This window comes from Eleginops maclovinus, chromosome 6, assembly GCF_036324505.1.
Source record: "Eleginops maclovinus isolate JMC-PN-2008 ecotype Puerto Natales chromosome 6, JC_Emac_rtc_rv5, whole genome shotgun sequence".
NCBI lineage: Eukaryota > Metazoa > Chordata > Actinopteri > Perciformes > Eleginopidae > Eleginops > Eleginops maclovinus.
Genome location: NC_086354.1, coordinates 13,470,052 through 13,483,041, shown reverse-complemented (window position 1 = coordinate 13,483,041; position 12,990 = coordinate 13,470,052). Strand labels below are relative to the sequence as shown.

Here is a 12,990-nt window from a genome sequence, read left to right as displayed (position 1 = left end):
TGCATACTCAGAACCTTGTCACTTTTCTGAACTCTTGACTATAATGCGCCCACACTAATGAATAGAGCATGAACAAAATAAAAGTGGTTTATCTTTCTAACATATTCTCTTATTTCAAAAGGAACCGATGTTTGACAATAGCTGGAGAGCTTCTTCAAACCAATTTCAATAGTCAGCAATCAAGCTGTAGTGATAATCATTCGACAGCAAATTCAATTAATCAATTATTTCAACTCCACAAGAACTGACAATGGTCTTCTGTGATTTCTTTATATTCCTCTTTATCTTTGCCATGGTGTTACACACTTGAATTGTCTTACCCTCTGTGAAAAGACGGAATTGTTTCATTCCGGGAATCTGTGAATACCAAAAGTCTCCAGGATTTTTGCAACCATGAATGTTGCAGGTTAATTTTAAAAAAATTTAAAAAAAGACTTTCCTTCTTCATCCTCCCTCATCTCAAGAGTTTTTGATACTTCATTGCCTGTACACAGAAGGCGTCAGGGTGCATCATGTGACAGGATCTTCAGTCCGATGTGTGTCATCTGTTGACACTTCCTGTCAAAGACCTTTGCTAGATCATTTGTGGAAAAAATCACCCGAACACACGCACTCTAAAACAACACACCACATTCCTCCATACATAGAAATGTGGTCAGCTTTTCTGCAGCCTGTCTTTACTTCTTATTTTAAGATGGCCTACGCAGTATGTCTAAGATTTGGCTTGGATAAACATCAACAGGATGACTCTTCTAAGAGCAATTTTTTCTCAGACTTTTTTTCCCACTCCCTGTCTTCTACATTTTTTTTGCTTACACACACTGATATACAGCAAGTAAGTCAACACACAGAAAAGCTCAAGTTAAGGCTTGTCTGTAACCGCCAGGAGAAGGGTGGCTTACAGGGTGTAACTGGGAGAGTGTGTTTCTGTATAGTATATTGTTGGTGTGTTATTGTTATAAAGTCTCAGTAAATCATATTCTCCTGCATAACAGGTCAGTCTTAGTTAATCTCAGTCAACACACAGGTGAAAAAATTGGTGGGAATGGATAATGAGTGGAGACAAAAAAAGGCCAGAAATGGTTGTGCGAGTTGGCATGCTGCTTGGAAAGCTTCAAGCTTCTTTGAAAGCGGTCTGACTGTACCTGCTTACTGAAGAAGACTACCATTTAAAGCAGCCGAGGCTCACAATCTTGGTTATTCATTGGTTACTGGGAATTACATTTGTCCGTGGTGGGCTTAATATGTGCCTGTAAAAAGGAAAGAGCAAGAAGGCGACAATAAGCAATTACAGTTATGTGCATTTGCGTGTGCTAGTCACTCTATGCTTGTTTTATCAGTTGGCAGTCCGGCATGTTTCGCAGGGCTACGGCAACATAATTACTAAAGCTCTTATAATCCATCTTGTTTCTTATACATTAAAACTCCAGTTAGAGGGCTGCAACAGAATTGGGATCACCGAGGCTCTTTCTGACCAAAGTGAAACGGTTGAAGCTTAAAAGTCGTGCATTGTCTTCAACTTAACAGTGGGCCTTCATGTGAGGTGTAAAATACAGCTTCAGTTTAGGTTGTCTTCTCTGTGAAATTGCAATCACTAATCCATTTTGTGAAGTATGACACCATCACTGTTTTCCTCCAGCATCTGGTTTACATCTGTTACTATGGGAGATGATACATACAGGGTCACAATCCCTAATGATTTTACACTTTTATATCCCACTGCCTCACACTGAAGCTATTTATTTGTTATTTTGAAATTACATTTCCAGTACAAATCAATGCCACTGAATTAATTTGGAAAAACATGTTGACATTAAATACAATTTAAGTCAAACACGAGTGCAAACACAATTCTAAAAAAAAAACGACACAGGAGCTCTACTTGCATGTTGAAGACACATGAAATAGTATGCAAATGTCATCAGACATAAACAGGAAATGAAACTGAGTAGAAAAGCCCCAATGTAATCAAACTGTTTAAATCAGTGTCAGCTTGTTATGCGTATTGGATCATTGCATTCCTAAAAAGTGCAACAGAAAACTGGGAATAGGGCCTTAGCATGAGCATACAGTTGTGGTTAAAAAACTAAAAAACTTGGAGGTGGTCATGTAAACATGCAGGTAGTATTCGTCTTATCTTCTCCTCTCCTTTCCTCTACTCTTCCCTACTCCTCTTCATTTCTCCCTATTTGTTAACATTGACTGACCACAGAGTTAATCACAGCCAGAGCTATTTAACTCTAATCAAGTAATTTACTCCCGACGGCCCACATCATTACACTATCACATTATTCCTTTAGCCATTCCTCTTCCCAAATTGAAGCTGCTCAAACTTTTCCCAATCAATTAACACAAGTCTGTTTCAAGTCAACTGAATATTACATTTGAGAGCAGTATTCAGGGGTGAGATAAATCAGTATAATAAAAGAGAAGTAAAGGTAGTCAGTGTGGTCTTGAGGAAAGCAGCACAGGGATCAGCTGGCCTCATAGTTATGCGTTATTAATGTGTTGTGTGGTCGCCACCTCGTCTGGCTCGAGGAAGCTATTTATGTGACTTTCTGCTTGGCTCACATTACCAGACTGTTGAGCATCTAGGGTCTAGGTTAAAGCCTGGGTCGCCCATAGGTCGTTCTGTGCGTGTGAAAGTTAGGAGCACAATGAAAGACAGACAAGTAGACAGACTACCAGCAAAGAGGAATGCAGGGTTGTTGCTGTTAGACAGGGACCATAGTGTTGCCTGTATTAAGCATTTGTTTGTTCGGTATGTGCGATTTCAATGTGTGCAGGGGATGAGACATGTGAGGCTCTTTCGCCAAATATCCCTGTCATTTTTCATCTGTTTAACCCTAATCCACTGCTCAAGTGTGGGTGTGGGTGAATGCACATGTGTGTGATTCCTCATGTCCATGGGTGTTTTCCTTGGAACTGGCAATAATCCACCTAGCTGTGGACACACACTCTCACCAATGATGGATTAGGCTGCTAATCTCTTAGATCCCACAGCATTTGTGCCCATGTATGCACGCGCGCAAAAACACACACACATGCTGTACACTGCGGTTTGAAACAGTGTCAGTTACGCAATGGCACCCGTAACCAGAAGGCATCAGTAATGTGTCTCAGCATATCGTGTGGTCATGCCATTTTGTCAAATGTGCTTCAGAAGAAAAGTATGGATATTTACCAACTGTTTAGATGTAATGCGTCCTAAATTCCTCCACGCATACTTCTCCAAAGCTTTAGTACCAGCAGTGTCAGACAGAACAGAACCTCAGGCTAGTTGAGTTCACAGCAAAGTATAGCATGAATTGACCAATGGGTGAAAACATCGTATTTAGACCTTAACTTAAAAACAATGCTTACTGATCAAGCCCCAACAATGAAATGAAGTTGATAGATGTATTTATAGATGCCAAATACAATGAAAGTTAAAAATTGTGAAAATGATTCTAGTAATATGACACTACTTCATCTACAGTGGGGTTTGAGGCAACTTGACAACTTTATGCTGTGCTAATTATCTGCATAATTAAAAAATCATTAAATCAGGAGGTGCTATTAGGGACAAGAAATTATGTGAATTCTCAGTTAAACCGATGCCTACTGTGCTCAGGCTGATTAGGGCCTTGATTATTGAGCTATTTAGTGAATTTGCATAGCAAGATCAAGGAGAATCAACCACCCTTGTTACATACAGTACAGTTTAAAACCTCTTATTATTGGCAATCTGTCCCCCAATGTCTGATCAAAAAACAGTCTGCATATTAAGTCAAAGCAGTCCAGTTTATGTTTATGTCCTGACAGCCTATACTTATGGGCATTTTCTGATTCTTTCCAGTTCACATTACTGTCTGGATGCCATTAAGGGAAAACATGCAGGCTTCACGCTAGAGGCAGATGGGATGGGAATGTACGATCAAGCCTCTTTTTTTTTTTTTTACAGCATTGGTATTAGTTGTCATAGTGAAATTAATTGTATTTCACACTGTGCACACACAAAAAAGCATAAAATATCATCAGCAGACAACTAACAAAATATATTTATATGGTCAAATTTTCTGCCGTACAAAAATGAAGGACAAGCTCTTAAATCAACTTTAAACAATGATAGGCATGCTCAAAATCCTCCATGAACATGCTGAATATTCAAAGTCTAAATTGTCCAGCTCAAATTGGCATGATGCATTCCAACATAACACCTGCACAGGTTAGCATATTCTGAAATGATGGAACTAAAGTAATGTCAAACATTTTCCAAATAGACTAAACAAAGTGCTTAAATTGCTGTACATTATGTTCTCAGACACCAGGGTTTTATTATCGTTTTTAGTATCCATGAAAAAAAACAAAATCGCACTTAATAGTCACACAGTGATTGTGACGTAATTGAAAAAGACCACCTGTTTTGTTCACAGACTCCCAGACAAACGACAGAGATACTTTGGCTTTGAATCATTCTTAATTTCCTATTGCCATCTTTTCTCTGGGTGTTTCTCACCATCTCTAAAAGCCGCTGACTGTCAGTCTCTCCCATACTTACATAGTGTGCACGACCTTATTTGGCCTCCCCAGATTGCTATTTAATAAGGGCCTTCCTCTCTGGTGAACAGAGATAAGCTAATGGTTAGGGAATAGCTCACCATTTAGTACAGTGTCTGTCAAAAGAAAAGGGAAATAAGTGATGAAGGACTGTGTGAATAGTTTCCCTAATTCTGCCCTCACACATAGATTAACTATCGGGTCTGTTGGTGGCTTGCTGTATGCATGTTTAATTTTAGGAGAAATCGGATAATTGGCTTGCTTTGTGCTGATTGGCCTCGCAGAATTTTACTGATTAATGCAGAACACCTACCCCGTGAATTTGAATATATTTGAATAGATCTAATTCATGTGAGTTTTTGGTTCTTCTCCTTGCAACAACTGCACAATCAGTTATGAATCTTTAATTCTTCTTATTTTCTGGGACATGAACCGTTTTGTTATTATGGCCATATTTTTCAAGTTTATCGTGCATTCCTTGACGTTTATTCGGACTGCTGGAGTAATTCTGCAACAAAAGAGACATGAAATGGCAAGAGCATGCTTGAAATTGGTTAATGCAAGAGAAATCTCTAAAATACGAAGAGTGGTCTTGTGGTATGCAATGAAAACATGTTGTTTTTTTTAGCTATCTCTAAGTACAGAAAATGGGATGTGTTTGGTATTGTAAGCTCTGAAAATTGGAGGTCTCAAAATCATTAGCATTAGCTGCCCTCCCTCTCTGTTGTGGCCCTTTTTAGATGCTTGTGTTGGAGCCTCCCACTGAAACAGCTCTTCTCCAGATTGAGCTGTCCTCCTCTGCTGATTACTCTAGTATCCTCTGGCTATGAGACTTGAAGTGCGTGCGTGTGTGAACGTGCGTGAGAAAGAGAGAGGATGAAAGTGTGTAAAAGCAAGAGCCGTGACTGGTTTTTAAGGATACATTTTCCTCTTCCACTCTGGCTAACTGTCGCTCTCATCCAAATATAGAAACACACACACACACACACACACACACACACACACACACACACACACACACACACACACACACACACACACACACACACAGCTTACTCCAGACTGAGTCAAATGGAAGAGACTGCCCTGCTTGTAACATTGGCCAACTGTTAGGTTAGCCAACTGGAAACGTAATGCTCTGTTACAGGTGACCTTTCCTGGACCTTGCGTTTGTGTTTAAACGTGCACATGTGTGTGGCCAAGAATATATGGAAAATCCTCACTGTGTTTTTATGCAAAATAAAATGCACTCTAGAGACAGTGTGTGCCTGGCTGCATCTGGAAGCCTCACACCTCCAAATATCCATTTGTGTGTGTCAAGTGTGTGCTTCTCAGTGTGTATTGTTCTTCGCACAGATGTCCTTTGAAAGGCAGGCAGCTAGCAGATTGCACTGGAAGAAATGGCCACAGGCCCGTAATACACATAGACTCAAACCAGTCCAGGCATTTAAACGGCCGTCACAGGGCCTGACAGATTGCAGGGGACCCCTGATAGCGCTGTATGCTATTCCTCCATCAAGCTTCTCTTTCATTCTCCCAATCTTCCCCCCTCTTTTTTGTCTCCATTTGGGATTCCCTCCTTCGCTTTGTCACACTTTCAATCAATTTCATTTTTTCTCACACCGACACACATACAAATCAAACAGATTAACATACATGTGTCCTTCTCCAGGTCCAAACTCGCTCTCTTTCTGTTGGTGTGTGGATGTGAGTCACACCATGACCAGTGATAGGTGCTGAGAGAAGCTCAATGTCACATTCTCCTTCTATCTGGGCAGCCTGTCCTCCTCTTTAGTGTTTGAAGAAGAAAATTGCCTTTAATTGCTCCACTTTAGAGTTGGCCTGGATGATGCTCTTAAAGGGCAGATACAGAAACTTGGTTGACACATAATCAGTGAAGTGCATGGAGTCTTGTCATACCTTCATTGACTGTAAAATACAGCTTGGATTGCAGTTTGGATGGGGGGGGGGGGTAGTGTATGCAGTAATAACCTCAGCCCACGACTACAGTAAATGAAGCTTAGGCGCACACAGAAATCCCCAACTTTAACCAGGAAGAGGATGTGCCAGTAGACACAGGTGCATGCTGATAGCAGTTGTGTGTGAATGTGTGCGAGTCCATCTGTATATTTGTGTGGACATTTGAGTGAACCTATGTAAATGTACAGTAATGGACTGATGAAAGCCATGCAAGAGGATTTCAAAGGGCCGTCAAGCAGAGAAGAGAAGAAAGGCAAAGGAATGTCTGGCAAGTAGATGCCTTTCACTGCAGGGGATTGGGTATGAAGGTAGACTGAGTGACATTCAGTTAGGTGCCTCTTCCATGGAGGGAGTGAGAATAAATGCTACAACAGTGTGCAATCTACATAAATACTGCTAAACATTAAGGGTACTCAGTGGCCCACAATCAGTGGCACACTGACATTTAACAGCAAGGTGCGCCTACTTGTGTCCAACTCTTTGTTGATTATATGTGTTTTCTAAAAGAAAGGATCTATATAATTCTAATTAGTTTATATAATTGAAAACACAGTTTGTGAATGCGCTTCAACCCTCCATATTTTGAGTAATTTGACCAATTTAATAATAATTCACAGTTAGCAAACTGTGGCAGAAAAGGGTCACAACACAGGTGTAGGGTGAAACAACAATAAGCTGCTCTGTGTCTTCAAAAATATAAATATACAGTGGGGAGAACAAGTATTTGATACACTGCCGATGTTGCAGGTTTTCCACACTTACAAAGCATGTAGAAGTCTGTAATTTTTATCATAGGTACATTCCAACTGTGAGTGACGGAATCTAAAACAAAAAAACAGAAAATCACATTGTACGATTGTTAAGTAATTCATTTGCATTTTATTGCATCACATAAGTATTTGATACATCAGAAAAACAGAACTTAATATTTGGTATAGAAAACCTTTGTTTGCAATTACAGAGAGCAGACGTTTCCTGTAGTTCTTGACCAGGTTTGCACACACTGCAGCAGGGATTTTGACCCACTCCTCCATACAGATCTTCTCCAGATCCTTCAGGTTTTCGGGGCTGTCGCTGGGCAATACGGACTTTCAGCTCCCTCCAACGATTTTCTGTTGGGTTCAGGACTGGAGGCTAGCTAGGCCACTCCAGGACCTTGAGATGCTTCTTACGGAGCCACTCTTTAGTTGCCCTGGCTGTGTGTTTTGGGTCGTTGTCATGCAAGACCCAGCCACGACCCATCTTCAATGCTCTTACTGAGGGAAGGAGGTTGTTGGCCAAGATCTTGTGATATATGGCCCCATCCATCCTCCCCTAAATACGGTGCAGTCGTCCTGTCCCCTTTGCAGAAAAGAATCCCCAAAGAATGATGTGTCCACCTCCATGCTTCACGGTTGGGATGGTGTTCTTGGGGTTGTACTCGTCCTTTTTCTTCCTCCAAACACAGCGAGTTGAGTCTAGACCAAAGAGCTATATTTTTGTCTCATCAGGCCACATGACCTTCTCCCATTCCTCCTCTGGATCATCCAGATGGTCATTGGCAAACTTCAGATGGGTCACGACATGCGCTGGCTTGAGCAGGGGGACCTGCAGGATTTTAATCCATGACAGCGTAGTGTGTTACTAATGGTTTTCTTTGAGACTGTGGTCCCAGATCTCTTCAGCTCATTGACCAGGTCCTGCCGTGTAGTTTTGGGCTGATCCCTCACCTTCCTCATGATCATTGATGCCCCACGAGGTGAGATCTTCCATGGAGCCCCAGACCGAGAGACTTCTTCCATTTTCTAATAATTGCGCCAACAGTTGTTGCCTTCTCACCAAGCTACTTGCCTATTGTCCTGTAGCCCATCCCAGCCTTGTGCAGGTCTACAATTTTATCCCTGATGTCCTTACACAGCTCTCTGGTCTTGGCCATTGTGGAGAGGTTGGAGTCTGTTTGATTGAGTGTGTGGACAGGTGTGTTTTATACAGGTAACGAGTTCAAACAGGTGCAGTTAATACAGGTAATGAGTGGAGAACAGGAGGGCTTCTTAAAGAAAAACTAACTGTGAGAGCCGGAATTCTTACTGGTTGGTAGGTGATCAAATGCTTATGTCATGCAATAAAATGCAAATTAATTGTTAAAAAATCATACGATGTGATTTTCTGGACTTTTGTTTTAGATTCCGTCACTCACAGTTGATACAAATGACAGACCTCTACATGCTTTGTAAGTGGGAAAACCTGCAAAATCGGCAGTGTATCAAATAATTGTTCTCCCCACTGTATATATTTGTTTTAGAATTCTCCTACGTATTAAAATCAGCATATAGAAGCACATAGTCGTTACCCATGCTGCCTGAAGAAGAGCCTCAAATAGGATGCGATCCAATCTGCATACTTGCTCATTTCTTTTTATATTTGTCTCACCTTTCATTGCATCAGAGGCTTTAAAATGTTTTTTGATGTTAGATAAGAAAGGAGCAGTCTATAGCAATTGCATTTAGAAGTACAAAAGAATAGTTTAAAATATGTTATTTGGTTTTGCCACCAAAATCCTTGCACTGTGATCTGTTGTGTGCTCTACATAAATCACACTGTGGGTTCATAATATGTGTGTGTGTGTGTGTGAATGCTAGTGTATGGATATTAATAGTGGGGAGGAATCTTTAAAAGTGTCGTACCACACATTGTATGCTCCCTTCTTGTACAAATGAACATCACCCACATGAATTTTGTTCGCCGTAGGCTTAGCTGCGTTGATGTCGAAGATGTTATTTCTGTCTTACACATTTTCTTCTCATTCCGCTGCAGCTAGACTGCTGTTTTAACCAACTATGACAGCTCTTGTTTGAATTCTCTCATATGTTATTTGGTTGTTTGTAGCTACTTCTCGTCGCGTTTCCTGAGTTTGTGTATCTAGCATGTGAATCTGTGTTTGTGTACGCACATGTTTGCAAATGCATGCAGAGGAATGCGTGTCAGAAGTGCTCATTAAAATTGTATGGGAGCTGTTGCCGTACTCCTGCTCCACTGCTCCCACTTCCACAGAGTTCTCCACGTCTTGCCAGGTAATCAGGCAGGCAAACATTTGCAACTCTGCCACCTCCACTGCCAACAAGCGGGGTTTAAGGCCATAAAATCAGCCACTGCCGATTTAACCTGTCATGTTCATGCACACTGTTGAGTATTTTATACAGCAGCATTATAAAAACTATTAATCTCTGTTTTGTTGAGCGCTGACTGAGTTGATGGAAGCTGTTGATGCTAATGTCATGTTTGTTGTCCCTTATCTGTTTCTAGGGGAGCACCTGCGCATCTGTCCCCAGGGTTACACCTGCTGCACCAGTGACATGGAGGACACGTTGGCCACGCTGAGCCGCAGGGAGATGGAGGGACTACTTAAAGAGGCTGGCCGGTCCTTACAGACCTCCCTCAATGGACAGTACAAGGCCTTTGATGGTGAGTTTGAGTATTCACAATATGTTTATATATGAATGACCTAAGAGAATAATCGGCTTATCACAAGTTTTAACACATTCAAGGGCCTAGTTTTGGGTGTTCTTGCCCATTTTGGAGATTTTTTTTTTCACATGCCGGGCCAACACAAAATTGCAGACGAAAATATTATTAAGCACTTTGCAATTTGATGAAGAGCCGTGATGTGCTGCTATGCTTCACAGAGGAATTTAGTTATTCCTTGCAATGGTGTTGACAGAATGCAAAGTTGTTATTGCTATTATTCAAACCTTGGAAAAAAGTCACATCCAAAAAAAATGTGATCCATTTCCTCAAATGTGCTTGCCTTTTTGGATTGGACATTATTTGAATCATTTTATCTGAATTAAATAAGGCTTAATACACTAAAAAACTACTAGAAATGTTTGACTTTAACTCCCACAACGTATTTCCGACCCCAAGTCAAATGTTTCAAGTTAAAAAGGTTCATGTTATAATTTCGCATGAGAAATACATTAAAGCAAGAGTCCTAATCACTAAGTATACTCTGCACCATAGCAAAATGTTGTTTAAGCTCTTAATAATATGAAATAAAATCAGTACTTAATTGCAGCGCTTCAAGTGTGAGAGGGGAAATGAGAGAGACAGAGAAGGAAGGGATTTTCAATCTTAGAAAATTGACGCACCAAGGCAATTATTTGTGTCTAATGACCTGCTCCAGTTAATAGAAGGGTGTTTCCGTGCTCCACTTGTTCCCCTCGGCCAGTCGGCGACAATGGATCTGTCATCTGAGGCTCTGAGTTTGGCTAGTTAGCCTGACCTTTTCAGATCACAGTGATTAGTGGCAGAGTGACATTTCTTTACTCCTATTCTATCGCTCTGTGTCTTTCTTTCTCACAGTCCCTCCTTTTCACACAGGGGGCTCTCGGCTGTGCCAAAGAGAAACCGTCACGCTGCCAAGTGCACAAACGCACAGAAACATGTCCAGGACATACAAATGATCTCAAATAACATTATGTAATCCTACATTTCTTGAGCTTCCCATTCCTCAGGGAAACACCTCATTTAGCAAACGAATGCCAGTAAACAACACAGACTACAGACACACACATTCAAGCAGCACTCAGCCCCGACCTTTAAACATTCTTACCATGTGCATCCAAAACCTTGTTCTTGAATACACATACACACGTGACAAACTTGTTAAGTGTATTGCCTCATAACAAAGTCATGTTGAGCTTGTTTTTGTTGTTTGCCAGATGTGTTCTTACAAATGTCTCTAAGTTTTCTCTCCTTTCCAAAATGTAGAGTCTTGCTCCGTTCAACTTTATATTTCTTCTTTATACTCTATGTTTATATAGTTTTCCATGTCCCCTAATCTCATCGCAATGGGCATCAGATGGGGTTGTCTGAGCTGACAAAGGGAGGATAGAAGTATGCGTTTTGAGACCTTAAGGTATGACAGAAACATCTGTTGTTCACTGGGTTCTCTGAAGTTGGGAGCTTAACGATAGAATGGGGTTAATCAGACCATAATATGTTACATTTGCTGCCACATGAACAGCAGAATTTAGAAAAATCCAGCCTTTCTTAAAGCATCCGGTTGTTTTCTTAACTGTTAAAAAGTGCAACATTGAGATGAGTTGCCTCTGTTTCAGGCTTTGATGGACATGTACACCTTTAGCATTTCAGAAGTTCATTTGGTGGTTGGATCTTGGGAAAATATTGAGTAATATATTTGGTTAAAAAAAGGTGAGAATAAGCCAATCCTTAACTAAGTGCAGAGCAGGGTTTTTTATTCACTTTGCTGAAGGAGAGCACAGTGACATTGTACCATGCTGCCAGTGCCTGCACATCTGGCTGTGTTTAGCAGGGTGTGGGCTAGCTAGCGCCATGTGGCTAAGTGTAGGGTGTTACTGTTCCAGCCCAGGCAGACTAGGCCTTTTTAGGTCCAGGGACTTTGGAAGAAGCCCCAACCAAGCCACAGATTAGAGGACCAGCGAGCTCACATACAGCTGGCTCTCTGCCTGCGAGTGTGTACACTGAATACTATATGTGAGCATGCAAATGAGTGTTTATATTTATGTATTTGTTTGTAAGCTTCAGATTTAACGTGAAAATGACATGTCTTTGTCTACATTATGTGTTGGTGGTTTTGCACTTAGTACTCCAAACTTCTTCACTGTCAATTATACTGTTTAGAGAGATACAAACTAAATATATTGTTTCAAGCGAAGATGCAGCTTTTAATGCATTAAGAACAAAGGAAGTGAAGGAAAGGACTGAGTGAAGATGAGACAGATGGAAGGGGAAAGAGAAAAAGGGACAAGTTGTCAGATCAAGGACGAGGGGAATGAGATAAACAGGAGGAAATTGAGAGTGGTAGCTAGAGAGAGAGAGAGAGAGAAAGAGGGTAAACAGAGGAAGAGAGATGGGGGGGTATATCTGAAAGTGAGAGGGAAAAGGTCACAGAGGACACAGAGAGTGATGGCACCAAAGGGAGCTCTGTGTTAGATGGCGACCAGGTGTGTTAGACAGACGGAAGCCTCAAACCTGGCAGGTGGTGTTTGGCCTAATGTTGCCATCACTAGCATCTGGATTCTGTCTGTCTGTGTGTGTGTGTGTGTGTGTGTGTGTGTGTGTGTGTGTGTGTGTGTGTGTGTGTGTGTGTGTGTGTGTGTGTGTGTGTGTGTGTGTGTGTGTGTGTGTGTGTGTGTGTGTGTGTGTGTGTGTGTGTGTGTGTGTGTGTGTGTGTGTGTGTGTGTGTGTGTGTGTGTGTGTGTGTGTGTGTGTGTGTGTGTGTGTGTGTGTGTGTGTGTGTGTGTGTGTGTGTGTGGACTTTTACTTCTGCGTAATTTAGTTTCATCCAAACGCATGCATTTTTGTCTTTATTCAAAGGGTACTTTAGACTTTGTAATAACATCAAAGGGAAATTCCATAATTCTTTTAAGAACTGTCCTGGGCCCACTGCTTTCAAAACGTAAGGTCTTCAACGTCAGACTTGTGTCTCTGCCTTGAATTTTTTTTAAAAGA

General features: G+C 41.2%; 1 protein-coding gene across 3 annotated transcripts in view; it reads left to right on the top strand.

Annotated features, from left to right (window-relative positions):
- The window catches only part of gpc1b (glypican 1b), a 62,083-nt gene that overhangs the window by 27,321 nt on the left and 21,772 nt on the right, over window positions 1-12,990 (top strand). For all 3 annotated transcript variants that reach the window (XM_063885822.1, XM_063885825.1, XM_063885824.1), the window contains one exon: window positions 9,802-9,960. In XM_063885822.1, coding sequence (XP_063741892.1) covers window positions 9,802-9,960 — 159 coding nt within the window. The remainder of the gene's footprint in view (window positions 1-9,801; window positions 9,961-12,990) is intronic.